Below are 21753 nucleotides of genomic sequence, written 5' to 3'. Positions count from 1 at the left end.
GTTTATGTATTTACTATGAGAAAGAATACAAGATAAACTACGTTGCATTTTTGTAACTTTTCATTAAAGAGTACATATGTATGTGTGTATGCTCATTTAAATGTTGTGCAGTTACATAAGTTGACCAAATACAAGTAACTTTGCAAAATTGTACAGCTTTAAATTCTAGAAATTACTTGCCTGGATTTATCTCTATCACACTATATACATAAATATACATATGTACAATATGTACATTTGTATGCACATACTATGTATAACCATACATTGTATTTATTGTACTTTATGTCCTATCTCTCGAATCGTACCAAAGTAATTAGCTATTTGGGAAATTAACTCTTTAGAAACTTTAGAGAGTGTCGGAAGAGAAATATCATATCTATACTAATATTATAAAAAGGAAAGATTTGATTGTTTGTTTGTTTATTTGAATTGAAAAGGCTCCGAATCTAATGGACCAATTTAATGGATTCTTTCACTGTTGGGAAGCTACACTATCGACGGTGAATATGGGTTATATTATATTTGAAAAAAATAATGGAATCCTTATTAAAACGCCAATAATGTAACCAAAGGTGTAAAAAAATTACCTTAAAAAACTCCTGAATAGCATGCTGTTAGTTCGTAATCATCCTCGAAATATTGTCACTTGAAATATTAAGGCAATATTATTCCCCCCAGCCAAATAAAAAATTACAAATCGTTCGACACCGTGATTAAGATTGAAGACATTAAAATTCACTAAGCCATTCTGGACTGCCGCCACATGAATTGGCGGTAAAATTCGGTATTACAATTGTTGGAGCACCATGTATAGTTTTTAAGTATCTCTATCGCGCCCTTTACTGCGCTCTCTTTGTGCATTACTTTTCTTATGCCGGCCCGCTGACTTGTAGCGGCAGCAGGCAAATCACTTGCTAAGTAATACTCGCACGTTCAACATCGTCTGTACAATTTTCCAAGCCATTAAAAGCCATATTAATAATTAAGAGAATACCGCGTCTCATTTAATAACTAGTTGAATATCGTTTGTTGCAATCGCTAAAAAGCTAGCGATTTTTCATTCGCGCCCGAGCAGGGACATCGGTTTTCATAAGATTATTTCCTCGTTTGTTTGCGGTCTTTGTGGCTTGGTTTTTGTGCGCGGTCGTGTGATTAGTACCTCGTTTGATTTGGATCTGGTGTCGTTTGGATACCATATACATACATTTATTTGGATTTGGAGCTTGGTGCCTTTCTGGATATCATCAACTACAACTGCTCGTTTGGACTGTGGAGCTGCTGTCTGCCCTACTTGTGGTACTGTCGTTTGGCTTGGCTTATGGGTGATCGTCGCTCGGAATCCAGGGAAGTTTCGGTGGACTCTTTTGAGAGCTTACAGGTATTCTGTGCCAACAATTGAGCATAAAGCATTAATAAGTTTAATTGCTGCAAATTCGTGCAAGTGTAAAGTGGATAAAAATCTATTTACATACATACATACGTATGTACATATAGTACGTGTGTGCTTATGCCGACTCAATTTTTGGCACTTGATTTATTTTGTGCAACAACATTACATACACAAATACATAATCATACATACATATTCGCCAATAACCACTGCATGATTATATTATATACATACATATACACACATACACCACACCTTGCATAAATTAACATAATTATACACCCTCATAAACATAACTACTAACAAAACCTCGAGGCAAAACAAACCACAACAATTAAAAAAGGGCTACTAAGCTGATTTTTAACATAAAAAACAAATATTTTAAAGTTATTTTGTTTCTATTGTGTTGGTTTTTTGGTAAAGATTTGTTGCATCAGCTGCATACATACAAACATAGCTTTGTTGTTGCTTGCGCCGCTAGCGTAGCAAAAGAATTTTGTCGCTCTCTCTTTTATGCGCGCCTTTTTTCGGCTACACTTGTCGCTGGGCCAACGAACTTCCCCACGCTACCCGTTTGGATTAGCGTTGCCTACAAGCGTGCTTGCGGTAATCGACGCTTGCAGATTTCATTAAATCTAGTTCTAAACTAGTACAATGATTGCAGAAATTTGATAAGGTTAGCGCTGATATTGCTCGTATGAAAACGGCATTTCAGTTAAAGACAATTTCGTTTGAACAAACAGAACTCGAGTGCCGTCTCGAGCTGTTGGAAGGTTACATAAAGAAAGCTATGGCGCTTTAGGCAGATTTGGATAGTCTGAATCCAAGTAACGATAGTAGAGGGCCACTTGAGGATTTGTGCATTTCAACTAAGGCGTTGTATGTGAAGGCAACGAAACAAAAAGTTGAAAGTCAGACTTCTCATGACTGTTCTATGATGGCCAGTCAACGGTCCCAGTTACCCAAAATGCGGCTGCCTACACTCAGTGGAAAGCATGCCGAATTTAAGAATTTTATGTGCTTATTTGAAAGTCTAGTTCATGACGATCCTTCGTTGACCAACGTCGAGAAGTTTAATCATTTGGTGTCGTGGTTGTCAGGTGAGGCTCTAGGAGTTATGAAACCGTTTCAGTTAACGGACTGCAATTACTCGAAAGCCATTGCTAGCCTCAAGTCTGTGTACGACAACAAATGTTTGATATTTTTCGACACTATCTCGCAATTGTTTGACATCCCAAGTATGACCAAACCTAATGCGTCTAGTTTGCGGTCTATCATTGGTTTCTGCCATTTATGCGTCTTTAACTTCGTTGGGAAGTGAAAAGGACATCTCAAACGCAATGATCATACATATGGTTATGGCCAAAGTTGATCATGTAACCAAATCTCGTTTTGAGGAACAGCTCTTTTATGACAAGTTGCCTTCTTGGGATGACTGCGCTAAGCAGTTGAATAGACGTTACCAATATTTAGCGGCTGAAGAGACAACTCGGGTTAAAAATAAATCGCGAGCCGAACCTGCAAGAAACAGTAAAGCTTCGTTTTCTTGCACAAAGGGTCCTTCAAAGCCTTCAAAACCGATCTCGAAGTGCACATACTGTAGTTCTGCGGAACACAATATTTATACTTGCCCTTCTTTAGGATCTATTCCCTTTATGCAGCGATTTGAGTTCGCCAAGACTCAAAAAATGTGCCTCAATTGCTTGAATGTGGGTCATGTAGTTTCCAGTTGCAAGGCTTCCAAGTGTCGGGTGTGTTCAAAACCACACCACTCGTTGTTGCACAGATACTCTGTAGCTGTGCCAAATTCACCCGTTCTACAAGCGGTCGCACCTCCAGAAGCATATTTAGGTCACGTTTTAAGTGCCGACCAAGTTATTCTTGCCACAGCATTGGTGAATATCAGAGATAGATTCGGCCAATACCATCCTGCACGTGTGTTGCTTGATGGCGGCTCACAGTTGAATCTCATGACTGAGAACCTTGCGCAGCGCTTGCGACTAAAGCGTGAAGACACGGCAGTGAGTATTGCAATGGCAGGTGGAACCACAACTGATAGTAAGCACAAGGTGTGTGCTGCTATTCAATCTCGTTTGAATGCACATAACTTTGCCACTGATTTTTGGGTTCTTAAATCCATATCCACTTGTCAACCTTGTAACTTTTTGCCCACAACGAGCTGGAAAATACCCGAAAATCTCGAGCTGGCTGACCCAGAGTTTTACAAACCAGCCAAGGTTGACATTCTTCTAGGCGCTGAATTCTTTTACTGCTTGTTGTGTGTTGGGCAAATCGAGCTCAATTCTTGTCTTCCATTGTTGCAGAAGACCTTGCTGGGATGGGTTGTTGCTGGTAGGTACACAGGACAAATACCTCGTCAACAACTTAGTGCTAATGTTGCCGCTCAAGTTAGTGATTGTTCTCTCGACACATTAGTTCAACGCTTTTGGGAACTCGATCGGAGCACAAATGAGTCGTAGGCTGTGCGCCAGACAGCCGAACAAAAGGCCTGTGAAGCTCACTTCACCAAATCAGTACAGCGCCTGTCTACAGGACGTTTTCAAGTCGAACTTCCGTTCAAATCCGATCCCACTGTACTAGGGCTTTCCTTTCAAACTGCTGAAAGACGATTTCTGCAACTTGAGCGCAAACTCGCAAGAGACAAAACTCTCCATGACATGTACCATGACTTCATGAGAGAGTATCGTGATCTTGGGCATATGTCTGCTCTTGAATCTCCTCCTCCAGGACAGCACTACTATATTCCTCATCAGTGTGTCCTGAGACCTGAAAGCACCACAACCAAATTGCGTGTGGTGTTTGACGCTTCTAGTAAAACGTCAACGGCCCTATCATTAAATGACACTTTAATGGTTGGGCCGACTATTCAGAGGGAGCTTCATTCAACACTTGTAAATTTTCGGTTGAATAAATACGGAATTACTGCCGACATCTCCAAGATGTACAGGCAAATAAACGTGTCTGAAAAAGACAAAAATTACCAGCTCATTCTTTGGCGAGAAAGCGGCTCTCATGAGCTGCAGTCCTTTAAGTTGAACACTGTCACATACGGGACTGCATCAGCGCAATTTTTAGCTGTGCGCTCGTTGTTTGAATTGGCAAATATTTATGCTTGATCTCACCCTGTAGCTTCAAATGTCATTAAAAATTGTTTTTATGTTGACGACATGCTGGCAGGAGCAGATTCTTTAGATGAGCTTAAAGAAATCTGTAATCAAGTAGGAGAGGTACTAGATTCCGGAGGGTTCCCTTTGGCACAGTGGGCATCAAATTGTCAGGCCTTGTTCGGTGATGATGGCAACATCATCGAAAAGGCAATTAAGTTTGACGACTCCACCTCAATCAAAACGCTTGCAATGCGCTGGGCCCCTCAAGATGATGTAGTATTTCGGTACCATCTACATGTGGATAGCTTTATTTCGCTAAAGCCAACAAAACGAAACATTTTGTCGGTAGCGTCTCGTTTGTTTGACCCATTTGGGCTATTGTGCCCATCGTCACAAGGGCAAAAATTTTGTTGCAAGAGTTGTGGCGATTAAAAGTAGATTGGGATGAAACTATTCCAACGAGTATGCATACTTCGTGGAATAAGTTCATTGAGACTCTGCGTGATCTACACAAAATTCATATTCCGCGATACGTTTGCTTAAACGTTTATGAGACAGTGCAAATTCATGGTTTCGCAGACGCCTCAAGTCAGGCATACGGTTGTTGCATATACATTAGGACTTGCAACAATGATAGCGCATCTGAAGATAAAAAGAATGCGACTGTACTTACAGTCATTCGATCAGACGTAGAGTCAAATTGCATACTGGACCTTATGTTGAAACTGTCATCCTTTCCTAAATTAGTTCGGATATTGGCATATGTTTTGCGATTTTGCTACAGGAAAAATCGCAGTGATTCTTTAGTTGTGTCAGCTTTAGAACGAAGATTATCGTTTTTAAGCTGATTGAAGTGCTGCAAGTTGATATATACAGCCGTGAGATCAAGTCTCTACAAAAGTCGGCGCCACTCCCCCCAAGTTTGCAATCTCTTAATCCCTTTATACACGAGTTCGAAGACACTGGGATTAAGTTTCGTTTGGTTCGAGTAGGTGGACGTTTGTTGCATGGTCCAATTCCTTATGACGCAAAATTTCCACTATTACTGCCTAAAGATGCACCAATAGTAGCATTGTATATTCGGCATTTACACCTCAAGCACTATCATGCAGGTGCAAAGGTATTAATTGGGCTTCTTAGGTAACAGATCTGGGTGGTGAATGTTCGTTGTGCTTGTTCAGCAGTTGTACGTAATTGTGTACACTGCTTCCGATACAAGCCCAAGTTGTTAGGGCAAATAATGGGAAATTTGCCAGGTGATCGCCTTCGAGAAGGTCGACCGTTTAGGGTTTGTGGGGTCGATTTTTGCGGTCCTTTCCATGTAAGCTACCGCATACGAGGAAGACCGCCCGTTAAAAATTACGTCGCCGTGTTTGTTTGTTTTGCCTCGAAGGCCGTTCACCTCGAGCTGGTAACAGACCTATCGACTGACGCCTTTCTTAATGTTTTCAAAAGGTTCATCGGGAGACGCGGCCTGCCGGAGACAGTTTACAGCGACAACGCGACCAACTTTGTAGGAGCGAGCGGCGTGCTGAAGGAGCTGACGTCGGCGTTCGAGAGGAGTAAAGCCGCCTTGATGGACTTAGCGGCAGAGCTAGGGATCGATTGGCGGTTCATTCCTCCCAGGGCTCCCCACTTCGGAGGACTGTGGGAGGCAGCGGTGAAGGCGGCGAAGGCTCGTCTAGTCAGGGGCGCAGGCAACGCGAACCTGACCAGAGACGACCTGGAAACGCACCTGGTGGACGTGAAGGCGATTCTCAACTCCAGACCTATGGTGGCAAGCGGCAGCGATCCCAACGATGGAGAGGTGCTCACTCCGGGCCACCTGCTCATCGGACAACCGCTTCTTACTCTGCCGCACGAAGGCGTGCAAGAAGGGTCTTTGAGCAGAGCCGGGTCCGGATTTTTGAAGCGGTGGCGGCAGCTGTCGGAGCTCAAACTGCAGTTTTGGCGCAGGTGGTCCAAGGACTACCTGCTCAGCCTGCAGCAACGGACGCAGTGGGCCAAAGGCGAGGCCAACCTGGACGACGGAGCAGTGGTGCTCGTCCACGACGACAACGCCCCCCCACAGAAGTGGCCCATAGGGCGCGTGGTGGGCGTGATTTCCGGCGAGGACGGCAAGGTGCGGGTGGCCGACGTACTAACCAGGACCGGCACTATTAGGCGACCAGTCCACAAGTTGGCGGTGCTCCCAATGGACTTGAAAGACCGCTAGTCTTTCAACGGGGCCGGAATGTTGGAGCACCATGTATAGTTTTTAAGTATCTCTGTTGCGCTCTCTATCGCGCCCTTTACTGCGCTCTCTTTGTGCATTACTTTTCTTATGCCGGCCCGCTGACTTGTAGCGGCAGCAGGCAAATCACTTGCTAAGTAATACTCGCACGTTCAACATCGTCTGTACAATTTTCCAAGCCATTAAAAGCCATATTAATAATTGAAAGAATACCGCGTCTCATTTAATAACTAGTTGAATATCGTTTGTTGCAATCGCTAAAAAGCTATCGATTTTTCAACAATCATGCTTTGGAGAAATTAAAGCCTTTCAAGCATTTTTAATGAGACGAGGCTGCTTATTAAGGAATTGCAGGACAATTTAAGCGTAGCAACCATTATCAACGGCCAAGCAATTGGTCAATTAGCTCATATACCGAGGATACCGATGATCCCATTTGATCATTTATATGGCTTCAATTTCCGGTAGTCTGAAGGCCAAGCCTTCGAATTAGTATTGATCGACATATGAAAGCAATGTTTTACTGTATGTTGACCTATCACGGTCGGAGCTCCTGAAAACCAATTTATTTTGCTACCACAAAATAAAACATCAAATATCTTTTACAGAGAACCTCTGACCTAATAAAGAATAACAAAAAAATCTAAAAACGAACAAAAGATCATTAAAATAATAATATGCATATTAAATTTTACTCTTTCTTACTAACTGATAGCTAAAACAAGGGTGCATGTGTCAGTGTTAAGTGTGTGTGTGTTATGAAATGTATAATTTTTAAAACTTTTGTTAAAATACCCGTGCAAAGCAGGGGCAGGACGCTAGTAGTAAATAAAGGTATATTGTAAGTAAAGACAAGCAAGACCTGATCGTCAAGGGTGTGACCTCGTCAGCCTCCTTCTCACTATCCTCTTTCCTTTTCTTCGCCGTTTCAGCAGGCGCCTTCTTAATACATTTGCGTGGGTTCGCAGTGAGCAAAACACATTTAAAAATATGTAAAACCACTAAAATTCTTCTTTTTTTACTTTTAGTTTTTATACCCTGTAGCCAAAGGGTAATTGCTGGGTGGGGAGTTCTCTTTTCCGGAGTCATGTATGGCTAGCCTCCCAAGTTAAATTCTGCGCCTATTTCTATTCTATTCTATTCGAATGATTCTTTTCTTTTCACCTTGGCGATTTCATCTTTAACAGATCCCACATTTAAATCTTTCCGGATATTTTCACTCCGTATGTACCTGGGTGCCCCAGTGATGGTTCTCAGTATCTTCGATTGAGATCTTTCGATTAACTCTAAATTACTAATGGAAGCGTTTCCCCATAGTTCAGAGCCATATGTCTAAATTGGTTTGAGAACTGCATTGTACAAGAGTACTTTGTACTCCAGTTTTCGTGGTGAACGGACATTTATAAGCCAATGTAGATTAATAGCTTTTAGTTTCAGTTGATCTCTCTTCGCTTCGATGTGTTTGCGCCAAGTAAGCCGTCTATCCAAATGGACACCCATGCATGTTACTTGGGTTTTTTGTGGGCTATTGATGTTGTGTATATGATATACAGTGTCGGTCCAAGCACGCTTCCTTAAGGTACACCAGCTTCAATTGGAAGGTATTTGGAGAGGAAATCTTTGCATCTAACTGCGAAACTTCTTTGCTGTAGGTATGACTCCAGTATTTTATGGATGTTTTGTGGAAGTAATATTTTGATTTAGTGAACTAAGCCATCCAGCCAAACGCGGTCGAAAGCTTGGGCGATATCCAGAAAAAAGCGGAGAGTATTGCTTTTTAAAATGCAGTTCGTATCTCAGAGTAACCTCTGTTCAGTTGAGTTGTTTAATGGTTCCATGTTTTTCGCGAAAACCAAATTGGTGATTTGGGTGCACTGTTGGTATGTACTTGTAGGTGCTGGTTGATGCGATTCAGGAGCAATTTTTCGAATATCTTCGATAGGCACGCCAGTAGACTGATAGGTCTATATGATGATGGCTGAGACTTGACCTTTTCGGCTTTATGGATAATTGTGATGACAGATTTTCTCCATTGTTGAGGATAATAGCCCCATTTCATCATGCTGTTGAAAATGATGGTGAGAAAATATATTGCACAGCTCGACAATTCAATGATCATTTTAAATGATCGTGGCCCGGCTTTTTTTTTGCTTTGTAACTTGGCCCTTAATGACACTTGTAACTTCTCCTGCTTGGAATACGACAGGCGTGGTAGCTTCAAGATGATTGGATAGTGATGTAACGTTGTTACTCTGCCGCGGGTATACTCGCCGGCCCGGGGTTTGCTGAAATAAATTAGGCACCCCAAAGTGCCAAGGTGTCCACCAAATAAAAGAGGGCGGTACGCCAAGTGAATAAATTCCACGTGTTTTAATTCCAAAATTTACACAAAAGATGGGTGCGCTTCAATGCCACTATCTCTCCCTCTCAAAACTAACTAAAAAACTCCTCTCTCCAATTCCAATTTCAAACTACTTATTTCTTCTAATACTTAAACTACTTCTTAAAAGTACTCGCCTACTCAGGCATCGTGACGACGCACAGCTGGTTGCTGCGCAACGCGTCGTTACACCTCCCCCTTTCCCCAAGGGGTCGAACGGCCCGATCGGTGGTGTTTTCGAATTTTTCTAGCACCGCGCCATAATCGAAAGGCAGATGTGTAGCAGCTGGGTGGCAGTGCTGCCACCCCTCGCGTTTGGCCACCTGTCAACGCCACCTGTACCTTCACAGTCAGCTGCTCGCGCTGTCATTCTGTCGCCTCGTTGTTTTCGCTCTCCATTTCCGCCGCGTGTTGCTGGCGTGTCGTCATCCTCTGGATTCTGTTGCTACTGGTGCTCGCGCCCTGCTGCTGGGCTTGTTGTTTCATCCGCTGTCGTGGCCGTTGTAAAGGCCGTTGAGGAATTGGCCGCTGTCGTCGTAGCGGTTGTGCCGGCTGCTGCTGAATTGGCTGCTGTTGCCGTAGCTGTTGCCGTAGCTGTTGTACCGGCTGCTGCTGAATCGACTGCTGTCGTCGTGGCTGCTGTAATGACTGCTGTGGGACTGGCTGCTGTTGCCGTAGCTATTTAGGGATCGCCAATGGCACGGTCGCGGTACCCATACCGCCCATCTGCTGCGTCTCTGGTATATTCGGCGCTGTGTGTGTATCTCAGGCGGTGTGGTAATCTACATCGCTTTACATGGCCTGAAAAGTAACAACAAACTTCGTTTAATTATGTTTGTAGGCTTACATGGGCATCTTCTTCGGCTAGAACGGCAGCTTTGCTGTTCCCGCTGTGGTGGACGCATGTGGGGTTGCTGTTGTTGTTGTCGGTGTGGCTGGTAGGGGCCTGGTTGCTGTTGCTGCTAGGGGCCTGGTTGCTGTTGCTGCTGTTGTGTCTGCTGTGCGGCTGCTGTGAAACTGTCGATGGCGTGGCCCTGGTGACCATATTAACGCTGCCTCTGTCGTCGCTGCCTTCGTCGGCTTCGCTGTTTTCTGCTACCTCTGCCGCCCGCTACTGGTCGCACACGCACTATAACTGGGGATATGAATGCTCGCACCGTGAATGGTTCATCGAAGCGAGGCGCCAGCTTGGCCGCAAACTGCTCGGCTGCGTTGGACAGGTGATGTTGTCGCACGAGCACCTCGTCGCCCACTTTGGGTCGCCACTCGCGTCTCCGCAGATTGTACTGGCGTGCCTGATCCTCGCTGGCCACCCCTTGGTTTCTTCTTGCTATGCGGGCAACAAACTGTAGCAGCGTCGCGTGTGTTTCTGGGCTACCTGGTGCTGCCTCAGGGGCGTACAGTGTGTGTGGATGCCGTGGTTCTCTCCCAAGTAGGATGAAAGCCGGTGAGTAGCCCGTTGCGTCTGAAATTGCTGTATTAATGGCCAATTGTGCTTCCGGCAGTTGTTCGTCCCACGTGTTGTGCTGCCCGACCGCCAGCTGAGCAATCAATGTTTTGACCGTTCTATTGGTCCGCTCCGTGGGATTCTCCTGAGGTGTGTATGGTGCCGTCAGTTGTTGTTGTATGCCTGCCTCGGCGAGGAACTGCTTCAGCGCGCGACTTGTAAACTGGGCTCCTTTGTCTGTGATGAGTTTTCGCGGCGTCCCAAACCGCGCCAGGATCCGAACTTATCCACCAGGACCAGTAGATACGCGTTGCTTCGTTTGGACCGCGGCAGCGGCCCCACAAAATCGGCGCAGACAACGTCCCACGCCGCCTTCGCTGGTTTGAAGTGCATCTTGCCTGCTGTCAGCTGTTGCTGGGCTTTATAGCGTTGGCACAACAGGCACTGGTGCACATACTTCGCTACGTCGCGATACAGCCCAGGCCAGTGGTAACGGTCTGCGACACGCGCACAGGTTCGACGCACTCCCATATGGCCCGCTGTGGCGTCGTCGTGGCACTCTCTCAGCACCTCCTGACATAAAGGCGTGGCCACGCAGAGCCTCCACGGTGACACCTCATCTTCTCCCAGCGCGTGGGCGATGCGTCGGTATAGCCGACTGCATGGCGTAATCGGGATATTTGGTGGGGTTCTCCAACACCGCTGTCGACAGCCGCTGTAACCATTTGCAGGTTGGCGTCGCCTCTGGCTCCACGCGTGCGCGACCATTCACCTCGCGCGGCTGCCTGGACAGCGCGTCGGCCACCACGTTCAAGGATCCTTTTCGGTCTTCGGAGGTGGACTTCGAAGGTGTACTGCTGTAGCTCCAAGGCCCAGCGGCCGGTGGGGCTCTCGATCGAGTTGAGCCAAAGCAACACCAAGTGGTCGGTCACGACGGTAAAACGATAGCCCTCCAGATAGTGTCGCAGCTTTCGGATTCCCCAAACAATGGCCAGGCACTCCTTCTCGGTGGCGCTGTAGTTGACTTCTGCCTTCTGCAGTTTCCTACTGGCGTAGGAAATCACGTGCTCCTGGCCGTCTACGTTCTGCGTCAGAGCCGCGCCCAGCCAATGCTCGCTGGCGTCAGTCTGTAGGCAGAAGCGGTGCGTGAAATCGGGGCACGCTAACACCGGCGCTTCTATGAGCTGTCTTTGGATGCATTAAAATGCCTCCTGCTGCGGTGTTCCCCAACTCCACTTGCGGCCCTTTTTCAACAGTTCGGTGAGTGGGCCGACCGTTGTGGCGAAATTTGGCACAAAGCGTCGGTACCACGAGGCCATCCCGATGTACTGCCGCAGTTGCTTTAGATTTGATGGCGGCTTCAGTTCGTGGATGGCTGCCACCTTCTCCGGATCCGTTTGGATGCCCGCCTCCGTCACCAGATGCCCCAGGTACCTAATGGATTTACGAAAGAATTCGCACTTATCTCGATTTATTCGCAGATTGGCCGCCCGCAGTCGCCGGAACACCTCGCGCAAGTTGCTCAAGTGTTCCTCGAACGTCCTGCCGACCACCACTATCTCGTCGAGGTACGCAAACGCGTGCGGTGCCATGTCCGGGCCGATGACGCTGTCCAACGCCCTCTGGAATGTCGCGGGAGTCGAGTGCAGGCCAAACGGCATCACTCGCCACTGGAACAGCCCGCGTCCTGTCACCGTGAACGCTGTGTATCGCTGGCTTTCGTGCTCCATTGGAATCTGCCAGTATCCATTCCGCAAATCGATGCTGCTTATGTATTTGGCCTGGCGCAGCTGCTCCAAAATGTGCTGGATCCGCGGAATTGGGTACACATCTGGTTCTGAGCGTTCGTTCAGATGTCGATAGTAGATGCACATCCTCCAGGTGCCTGTCTTCTTGCGCTTCAACACAATGGGTGCGCTGTAGGCGCTGTCGGAGCGCTCGATGCAGCCCTTTGCCAGCAATTCGTCGACTTCTTGATTGATCACTGCTTGCATGGCCGGATTCCGGGGGTAGTACCGCTGTTTGATGAGACGCTCGTCTTTCATCCGGATTGTGAGCACCGCTGCCGACGAGACTCCTGTGATGCTCTCGAAGCTCGCCAGTTCCCCCTCGAGGAACCTGGCTGCCGTCTGGGTCTGCTGCTCCGTTAGGTGGGCGGCTATAGTGAGCCCCGCCTGCTTGCTTGTCACTAAGGCTGCATGTCGGGCTCTGCGATTTCGCCTCCGCCGCCTACGTGGCCGTTGATCGTCCGTTCGCAGTTCTACAGTTTGGCCGCCCACAGTCACCGCCCCGTTGGCCATATGGACGTAATCTAATCCCAGTGTGAGCTCATCTATGCATCCGGGGAGTGTGAGCAGCGGCAGTACTACGCGACTGTCGCCCACCGTGATCGTTGCCTTCGTTTCTTCACGGACCGTCTTCTGTGTCCCGTCAGCCATGGACACAGTCACGCTCACGGACCGTACATTTTCTCCGTCTGGCGCCCGCAGGCGTTGCGCCAGCCTCGGACTCGCGAAGCTGCGTGTCGCTCCGGTGTCCATGACCGCCTCTAGTAGTACACCATCGCAGTCTACTGGTAGCGCGGCCGCTACCCTGCGTGTCGTTGTTAGTTGGAATTTGCCAGCGTGGGCTCGCCGACTGTTGATGTGGGACGAGCCCCCCTGGCGTTTCCCGTCGCGCGTCGGCAGCATTCGTTCGCACGCACCCCCATCTTACCACAGTCCCAACAGTAGAGCTGTTGAGAGTTTGGGCACTCGTCCATATTGTGTCCTCCCATCCCGCAACGTCTGCAGATGGGTGGGCGACGATGCGTGTCCGCATCGGCCGCTGGGCCAACAGCCACCGGCTGTGGGGTCGGCACAGGGTGTGTGGCGTTCGTCTCATCATTGCCGGCCGCCTGTGACCGTGCTAAGACTGATTGGTACACGCCATGTGCCGCCTTTACGTACCCATCGAGTGAGCTCACTTCTTTGCCTGCCAGGCGGAGGTTGGCGCGTACTTCTGGTAGCCCGTTGGCGTGGACGAGTCTCAGCTGTTCCTCTGTAGTCATCTCCGCGCCGCGCATCAGCCGTCGCATCGCTCGGACATACTCGATAGGTGTCTCTGATGCACCCTGGGCCCGGCTGTATGCTTCCCGCCGGCGCTCTTCTATGTGGGGCCCCGCTGGATACTCCTTTAGTAGGTCTTGGCGGAACTCGGCCCACCGTTGTGCCAAATTGCGCCTTGACCACTCCCACTCCTTCGCCTCGCCAACCAGGACTTCCGGTAATACTGTCACCAAATCGTCTAGTCGCACGTGGCTCATATCTGCCTTATCTTCCAGATCCCGAAGGAACGTTCTTGGGTCCCCGCTGCCGTCGAATCGGACGCCCCACTGCGCTACTTCTTTCTGCAACGCGGCTCGTCTGTCCCGTTCAGCTGGTGTTGGCGCGTGCTGCTCTGCCACCGCCAGCGCGTTCGTGAGTGGTGGCGCTGGAACCGGTGCTGTTGGGTTGTCATCGTCAGGTGCACCACCAGTAGGAGCAGCAGGCGTGGTGGGAGCGTGGGTCTGGCTCAACAGTTTCTGGAAACCATCCTCCATGGCCTGGGCCAACCGGTGGGTGGACTGGAGACCATCCTCCATGGTCTGGGCCAATCGGTCGGTGTACCGCGCCAACGATGCCAACGAATCGGTAATGGCCTGGGACGGGTCTGCCGTGGAGGGCCCTGGGATCGCTGGTGGTGCCGCTGCGGTTGCCGTGGGCTTGGCTGCGGACGCTGCAGGAGAGGCCGCGACCGCTACCGATATGGTCGGCACTGACGCTGGAGTTGGCGATGTCGCCCGCGCTGGAGTCGGCGACGCGGCTCGCACCGGGCCACGGCTGGTGTAGTATTTGCCTCTATCGCGACGAGTAGACCCTCCCGTACGTCCTCTTGTTTCGGGACTCCCAGCTGTCCGCCAGGCACCGGGCTCAACAGGCCTGTTGCTGCGGTACGCATCCACGTTGCCGGTCTCTTCAATTTCGAACTCACGCAACACCGCGCTGAGCTCTTCCTTCCGCAGCGCACGTATCCAGCTCGTTCGTAGCATCGTAGATCCACGCACTTCTCTCTCTACTTGGTCGGATATAACCTCAATCTTCTTTGGGGTCCCTGCTCGGGCGCCACTTGTAACGTTGTTACCCTGCCGCGGGTATACTCGCCGGTCAGAGTTTGCTGAAATAAATTAGGCACCCCAAAGTGCCAAGGTGTCCACCAAATAAAAGAGGGCGGTACGCCAAGTGAATAAATTCCACGTGTTTCAATTCCAAAATTTACACAAAAGGTGGGTGCGCTTCAATGCTATTTTTTACCACTCCTTTGAGTCAGTGTGCGCTTGCCACTCCCGTCGAAGCCTTCTCTTATTTCGTAGCAGCTCTTCAATATGCCTGGGAACACGACTGCTTTTGTAAAGTTTATAAGCTGTGATTTCTGGAGTGGAATGTTTTGCCACCAGTGACATTAAAGACACTAATGCTTCAACTGAGGTATCTATGTCATCTTTACAGTTAATGTTTGAGCAGCCATCAATATTGGAATTCACGTTCTTCCTGTATTTAAGCCAATCTATTATTCTTGAAGTTAGAAAGTGTGGGCGCTCCGAGTACTGTGGGTGGGCATAAAGGTGAAGAAGGAGGATCTGTTAAGTGCTCCACATGGATCTGAGCCTGTGCCACTGTTCTTGTAACAGCGAAATCAATCAAGTCTGGTTTCTTCTTTGGATCTGTGGGCCAATATGTAGGCCAGCCCGGAGAAATAAACTCAAGCTTGTTTCGTGGTGTTATTATAGCGTTATATAGTTGTCTTCCTTTTGGGTTGATGAGTCGGGATCCCCAATGTGTGTGTTTGGCATTGTAGTCACCATCTGCTATGAAGCGGTCACCTAGTAGGTCGAAGAAATGTACAAATTCTGCCTCAGAAACGGAGAAGCGCGGTGGGTAGTATACTGCGGCTAGGCTTAAATAGCCGCTTTGTATTTCGATATGAGTTGTTGTGGCCTGAGATAAGTTGTAGCAAATGATGGCAACGGAAGTGCCTGATGCGATGCTTTATCAGGATGCCAGTACCTCCATGAGCCTTGCCATCGGTATGATTGGTCGCTTAGAATATGTAGCCATTGAGATGAAAATAATTATTGTTTGTTAGGTGAGTCTCTGAAATGAGCATGGCGTCAATGTCATGTTGATTGAGGAACTGCAAGAGCTCGCATTTGTGCTGAAAAATGCCATTCTCATTCCAGAAACATATTTTTAGTGAAGCCATTGAAATAGATTTTTGTTTGATTAGTAATTCCAGGATGAGATTTTGATTGGGCATAATTTCCTTCATCGTTTGTTGTATTGCTACCATTGTATTTGTTATAGTTGCCAGAATTGATTCAATTCCACTACGCAATTGGGATGGATTTGCAGTGGTATGTTGGGAAGTAGTTTCTGGCCCCTGTTGCGATGTCTGAGGCGTACGAATCGTTGGTGTAACTTAACGCCTTAGCAAAAGATACTCCGGGAATCGTAGTTGATGGTATGTTGTATGTATGATGGTTGGTATGTACGGCAAGTTTTGTCGGATGATTGGATTTCGAGCTGCGGATTTTTGTTTGGCTTAGGCCACTTTTTAACTCTTTGTATTCAAGGCAACCTCTATAGTTGGCAGTGTGGTTTCCACCACAGTTGCTACATTTTATAGCAGAGGTGTCCTCCTTATTTACAGGGCAGGGCTCATTGATATGTACATCCCCGCAGGCAACACAGGCTGCGCGTAGGGTGCAATTGGTTTTTGTGTGCCCATATTCCTGGCAGTTTGTGCATTGAACGGGTCCATTTCGTTTATGCGGTTCCTCAACGTAATTTTACGGTGCAATAGATTTTGCTTGCAAATTGGGTGAACTTCATTTTTACTTATAGGCAAGGCATACAGTCAGATGTCAGTTCTATCTTGAACATTGGTTGGGGAATTTTATTTATAATTATTGTGTTACAGGGCGTTTTGACTTCAAAGCCCTTATCTTTAAGTTCATCTTTTATCTCGCTGACTGGAACCGTTGGCTCGATTCCTTTGATAACCACTTGTAATCCCTTGCTACTTTTAAGTTGGCGGCGGTTGGTGTAGTAGTTCATCTTTTCCTCGTCGTCTTTCCACTGATCGATAGTTAGTTGCGTCATTGACTTGTATATTCATTTTTTATAGACGTAACAAAGAATTTGTTGTCACCAATTTTAGTAGTGAGTTTCTTAACTAATTCTGTACAATTAGCCTGACGCACATAAATAGGTGGCGGCTTTAGTTGCTGGGCCTTAGCTGTTTCGGCGTTATCTTCTTCAGGTAAACTGAGAATCGCGAATTTATTGTTTTTGGCCTCAGTTGGCACAGTGTTTTTAGCTGTTTTTGTTATTTTGGATGCGTTGTTTTTCTTAGTTGCTTGTGGGCTTAGTTTTCGTTTAATGTGCACATAGCGATCGAGCCCAGTCTGTATTAACGCTCCGTTGGCGCTTTGCGTAATTTTCGGCTGGGAGAGGGGGAGGTCGCAGTGATTTGACAATACCGGGCGCTAAGAGACTGCTGTTGTTGTTGTAGTTGTCGTTGTCGAAGATACAGATGTAAGAGAGGGCATTGTACTGGTCGTTGTTGTTATCAGCAATTTATTGGTAAGACAGTAGGGGTCTGGAGACGGGCACTGGGCACTCCATGACCCACTTTGCAATGTGCTGGGTGAGCATATTAACGCAGGGAAGAGAAAGCGTTCTCTTTCCGAATTAGCAGTAATGCAGTTGTTGTTGGTACCGATACATCGGGTGCGCGTATAGAAAAGTACGCGTGGTTACGAAGTGACGAAAGTCGACGTTCGTCGTGTTGTTGTTGCCGCCGAGCACGATTCTGGCTCATTTTTTTCTTTGTTGTTTACAGAGCTTATGCTCTTAATCGTTGGCATTACTTTATTTTTTCACAAAATTTAGTTTGCTTTTTTTTAGTTCTAATCACATTATATGATAAATTTACATGGGTCATACGAGCATAAGTGCGCATGCATACCCTGAGCGTCATTTTGCGAATTAATTTGGCGTTAATTGCACTATATTTTTAAGACACGGCGGAGCGAAATAAAAATACGTCCGACGTCTACGACGTTCACATTTGACTAATAAAATAATCTTAAAAACAAGAAACAACGCTACAGTCAAGCAAGCCTGACAGTGAAATACCCTGAACTCAAACTTTCGGCACTGACTTATATACGGTTATACACCCATAGGAGAAAAAAAGAAGAAAAAGAGGCGAACTTAATGCTGTAGTTTGTGGGCAAAGTACTGGAGTGAAATTGTTTCGCTAAGAACTTCTCTTAGAACTGAGCGATTTGGATGAAATTTAAAAGAAAAGTAGATACCATTTGGTGATATGTAGATTACGTGTGCAAAGTATTAACGAGGTATTTTGTAGCGCGACAAAGGGGAAAAACCAAAACAAAAAAAAATAAAATAATAATAATACATACCAGCCATTTCCGAAATCCAGGCGTTCATCCCGACGGACGGACAAACTGACGGATATGATTTCTCTCTGTACATTTAATGTAAAGAGTATAACAAGAGAGAACGCTGCAGTCGAGTAAGACCCGACTTTGAAATACTCTGTACATATGTTTAAAATAATTATAGAAATTAAAAAAATTAAGAGAATTAAAAAGAAAAAAATTTGATCGATTTTACCTCTCGGGGTATTCGAACTCACGTAAAGGGTGTATAATTGCACATTTACATAGCAATTGCATCTATGAGAGTGTATGTATGTTTATGCTCGTCTATTCGTGTCTGTGTAAGCATGTTCTCAATCAACCAAAGCATCAGCATCAACAACAGCTGCGGGCAGCGCTTGGGCAGCAAATATATTTATCGCTATAACTGGTAAATCGGCCTATCATGATGAAACTTGGCATACGGACACATAATTACTAACTGGGAGTACAGGGTGCGCCATCTTTTATGTCGGTATGCAAACATTGAATATCCGTGAAAATAAACAACCGATTTTCAAGTATGAGAGATTTTTATTGAATTCGGTTCTGTACAATTTCTTGAACTGAGGTTTTCAACACTGGTCTACTCAAGTCAATCGGTTCACTAATGACAAAGTTATTCAATATCTACATACCGACATAAAAGATGGCGCACCCTGTATTTCTCAAATTTGAGTTCGAAATTCTAAGAATTACGGGAGTTACGATTTGTTGTGAAGAGGGGGAGGGAAATTCCAAAATACACATTTTCTGCGTATTCACATAAGGCATCTGGGACTAAAATTTGGTATCCCTAGGTCTTCAAGGGGGTATATGGAAAATCGGAAAACTCCCATAGGGGGAAGTGGGGGGAAAATCCAAAAAATAAAACAAACTTGGACAGCGTACACACATAAGGCATCTTTGTGCGAAATGTGGTGTCTCTAGCTCTTATAGTCTCTGAGATCCATGTGTTCATACGGACAGACAGACAGACGGACAGGGCTAGATGGACTCGTCTCGTCTCGCCATGCTGATCAAGAATATATATACTTTGCGGGGTCTGCCACGCCTCCTTCTGCCTGTTACATTTTCAGCTCCCGCAAACCTAATATACTCTTGTACATTTTATGTACAGAGTAAAAAAACATATGTATAGAGTATTTCAAAGTCGGGACACCCGACTTTAGCTTTTTTACTTGTTACTTTTTATAGCCTGTACCCAAAGGGTAAAAGGCTATACTAGTTTTGTGCGAATGTATGTAACGCACAGAAAAAATAAATAATGAAATACATTTCTTTTAAAGAAATTTTTTTTAAAGAAATTTTTTTTTGAAGAGTACAGGCTATTTTACTGTCGAGCTTGATGGACTGTAGCGTTCCATCTTGTTTATTTTTATACCCTGTACCCGTAGGGTAAAAAGGGTATATTAGGTTTGTGCAAAGTATGTAACATGCAGAAGGAAGCATCTCCGACCCCATAAAGTATATATATTCTGAATCAGCATAACGAGAGAAATCGATCTAGACATGTACGTCCGTCCGTCTGTCCGTCTGGATGAACGCAAGGATCTCAGAAACTATAAAAGTTAGAATAACCAAAGTTGGCATGCAGATTCTCCTAGGTCCGAGAAAGGACGTGTTTTTTTTTTTTTTTTTTTTTAATGCGACTGTAGCGTTCTCTCTTGTTATAATTATTCTACACATATGTACAGAGTATTTCAAAATCCGACTTTAGCTGCTCCTCTTGTTTTTGTGATGCACAATATCAGCTTTTATCTATTGCCTACCTATTTTTAGTAGCCTTATTTGTTGTCTTTATTGATCATATTTTCTCCTTTCTTTTAAACTACATCGAAGTCTTTAAATATAACCGAATCAAAAGTGGAAACTATTTTTGGGCCTGGAGATTGCATAGGAGATGTTGAAATTGTTGAAAACTGTTACCGTACACATACATTTATAACAACATGTAAGTTTGACATTTTGTTTTCTGTTTAAGTCCCTAAAACCTATATTTATACTCCGTACATGAAATTTTAGGAGGAGGAGTGGCACACCCCATAAGGTATATATATTCTTGATCAGCGAGACAAGGCGAGTCAATCTAGCCCTGTCTGTCTGTCCGCTTGTCCGATGAACACATGGATCTCGGAGACTATAAGACCTAGGGACACCAAATTTTAGTCCAAGATGCCTTATGTGAATACGCAAAAAATGTGTATTTTGGAATTTCCCTCTCTCTCCCCTCTCCCATGCAAATCGCGATTTTCTCTAACTCCCGTAATTCTTGAAATTTTGAACTCAAACTTGGAGACCTCCAGTTGGTGATTATGTGTCCGTAGTCCAAGTTTCACTATGATAGACCGATTTAACAAGAAGTTGTAGCCGTAAATAACTATTCCAAATATACAATTATGTACAGAGTATTTCAAAGTCGGGACACCCCACTTTAGCTTTTTTACTTTTTTTATATTGCTGTTAATTATTTCTTATTTTGTGGTTTATTTTCTTGAGATTTGTTCTATATTCTGCGTTGTATTGATTAGTTTGTGTGTGTGTGATCGTATGGGCTATGGCATGTATATAATATATGGGTTGTATGTTTGAATGTGGCTGATGGACTATGGGTAATGAGTTGGTGCATGTGTTGTATAGAAACGGTTTGTGTATGTGTGTATATGTATGCGAAAGTATAAATGTGGCGTCGAAGGTCGGTGCTGGCGGTGTTCTCTGCCGCGGATACTATTACACCCTCCTGTTTCTAGGCGACGCTCGGCGCCGACGCCGCACACAGCACACTTTCCCGGTCGCCCGTTGCTACTGCTGTCTTTCGCCTATGCTACAAGGCAAGGGGTTAGTTATTGATTGGCATAGCCCTTTTTTGAGTTTCTTACAACAGCCTAAGTACTCCCAAGAATGTCCTTCCTAGTCCTCTTCCTGTCCCCCAGCTATTTAATCCTCCCTTTTTGGCATCTTTTTGTTTTATTTTTCTTCGTATCCGAATTTTGCACGTGCGTATCACTTAGCCACTTGTAAAAACTGTGCCCTTTTGCCCTTGACCGCGGTTATCGTTTTCTCAATGTTATATGACATCTCATCAACGCGACGCAAACAGACATTCAATAAAATAGCTTGGCAACACATATCATACATATAAGCACACATAAACCTGTACACCCACATTGTTTTAGCATAGATAATATTGGCACCATAGTCTGCACGCGCACACGAATTACAGGTGCATTGACACTGGCCAGCCTACACAAGCAATAATGAGCAAGAATAAGACACATATTATTCTGCTACATAATACCAACAATCAGTTCATAGTTTATAAACCAAATTGGGCTGACACCAGCATACTTAACCTCATAATATATGCTTGTGCATCATTATTGTGAAACGGCCAACACATAGAAATAGTAAATATAACTAGTCATAAGCTAGTTTTAAGCATGGCTATATAAGCCATGATTTGTAAGAATAAAATCAGTATGCCAATTATCAACGAACGGCCTGTTACTTTGGGTCAGGGGCTGCTGATCTTATTGTTTTTGTTCATATTTTCTCCTTTCTTTTAAACTACATCGAAGTCATTAAATATGACCGAACCAAGAGTGGAATCTATTTTTGGACCTGGAGATTGCATAGGAGATGTTGAA

General features: G+C 45.7%; 1 protein-coding gene across 1 annotated transcript in view; it reads left to right on the top strand.

Moving 5' to 3' along the window:
- Positions 1 to 21753, top strand: part of LOC115629547 — a 229713-nt gene that overhangs the window by 6529 nt on the left and 201431 nt on the right. Inside the window, exon 2 of the mRNA XM_030526028.1 lies at positions 19949 to 20060. Within this exon, the coding sequence (XP_030381888.1) occupies positions 19949 to 20060 (112 nt within the window). The remainder of the gene's footprint in view (positions 1 to 19948; positions 20061 to 21753) is intronic.

The sequence above is a fragment of the Scaptodrosophila lebanonensis genome, unplaced genomic scaffold (genome assembly GCF_003285725.1).
Source record: "Scaptodrosophila lebanonensis strain 11010-0011.00,11010-0021.00 unplaced genomic scaffold, SlebRS2 tig00000157-arrow-arrow-pilon, whole genome shotgun sequence".
Classification (NCBI taxonomy): domain Eukaryota; kingdom Metazoa; phylum Arthropoda; class Insecta; order Diptera; family Drosophilidae; genus Scaptodrosophila; species Scaptodrosophila lebanonensis.
The sequence above is the reverse complement of the archived record's forward strand: the minus strand, read 5'-3'. Positions and strand labels throughout refer to the sequence as shown.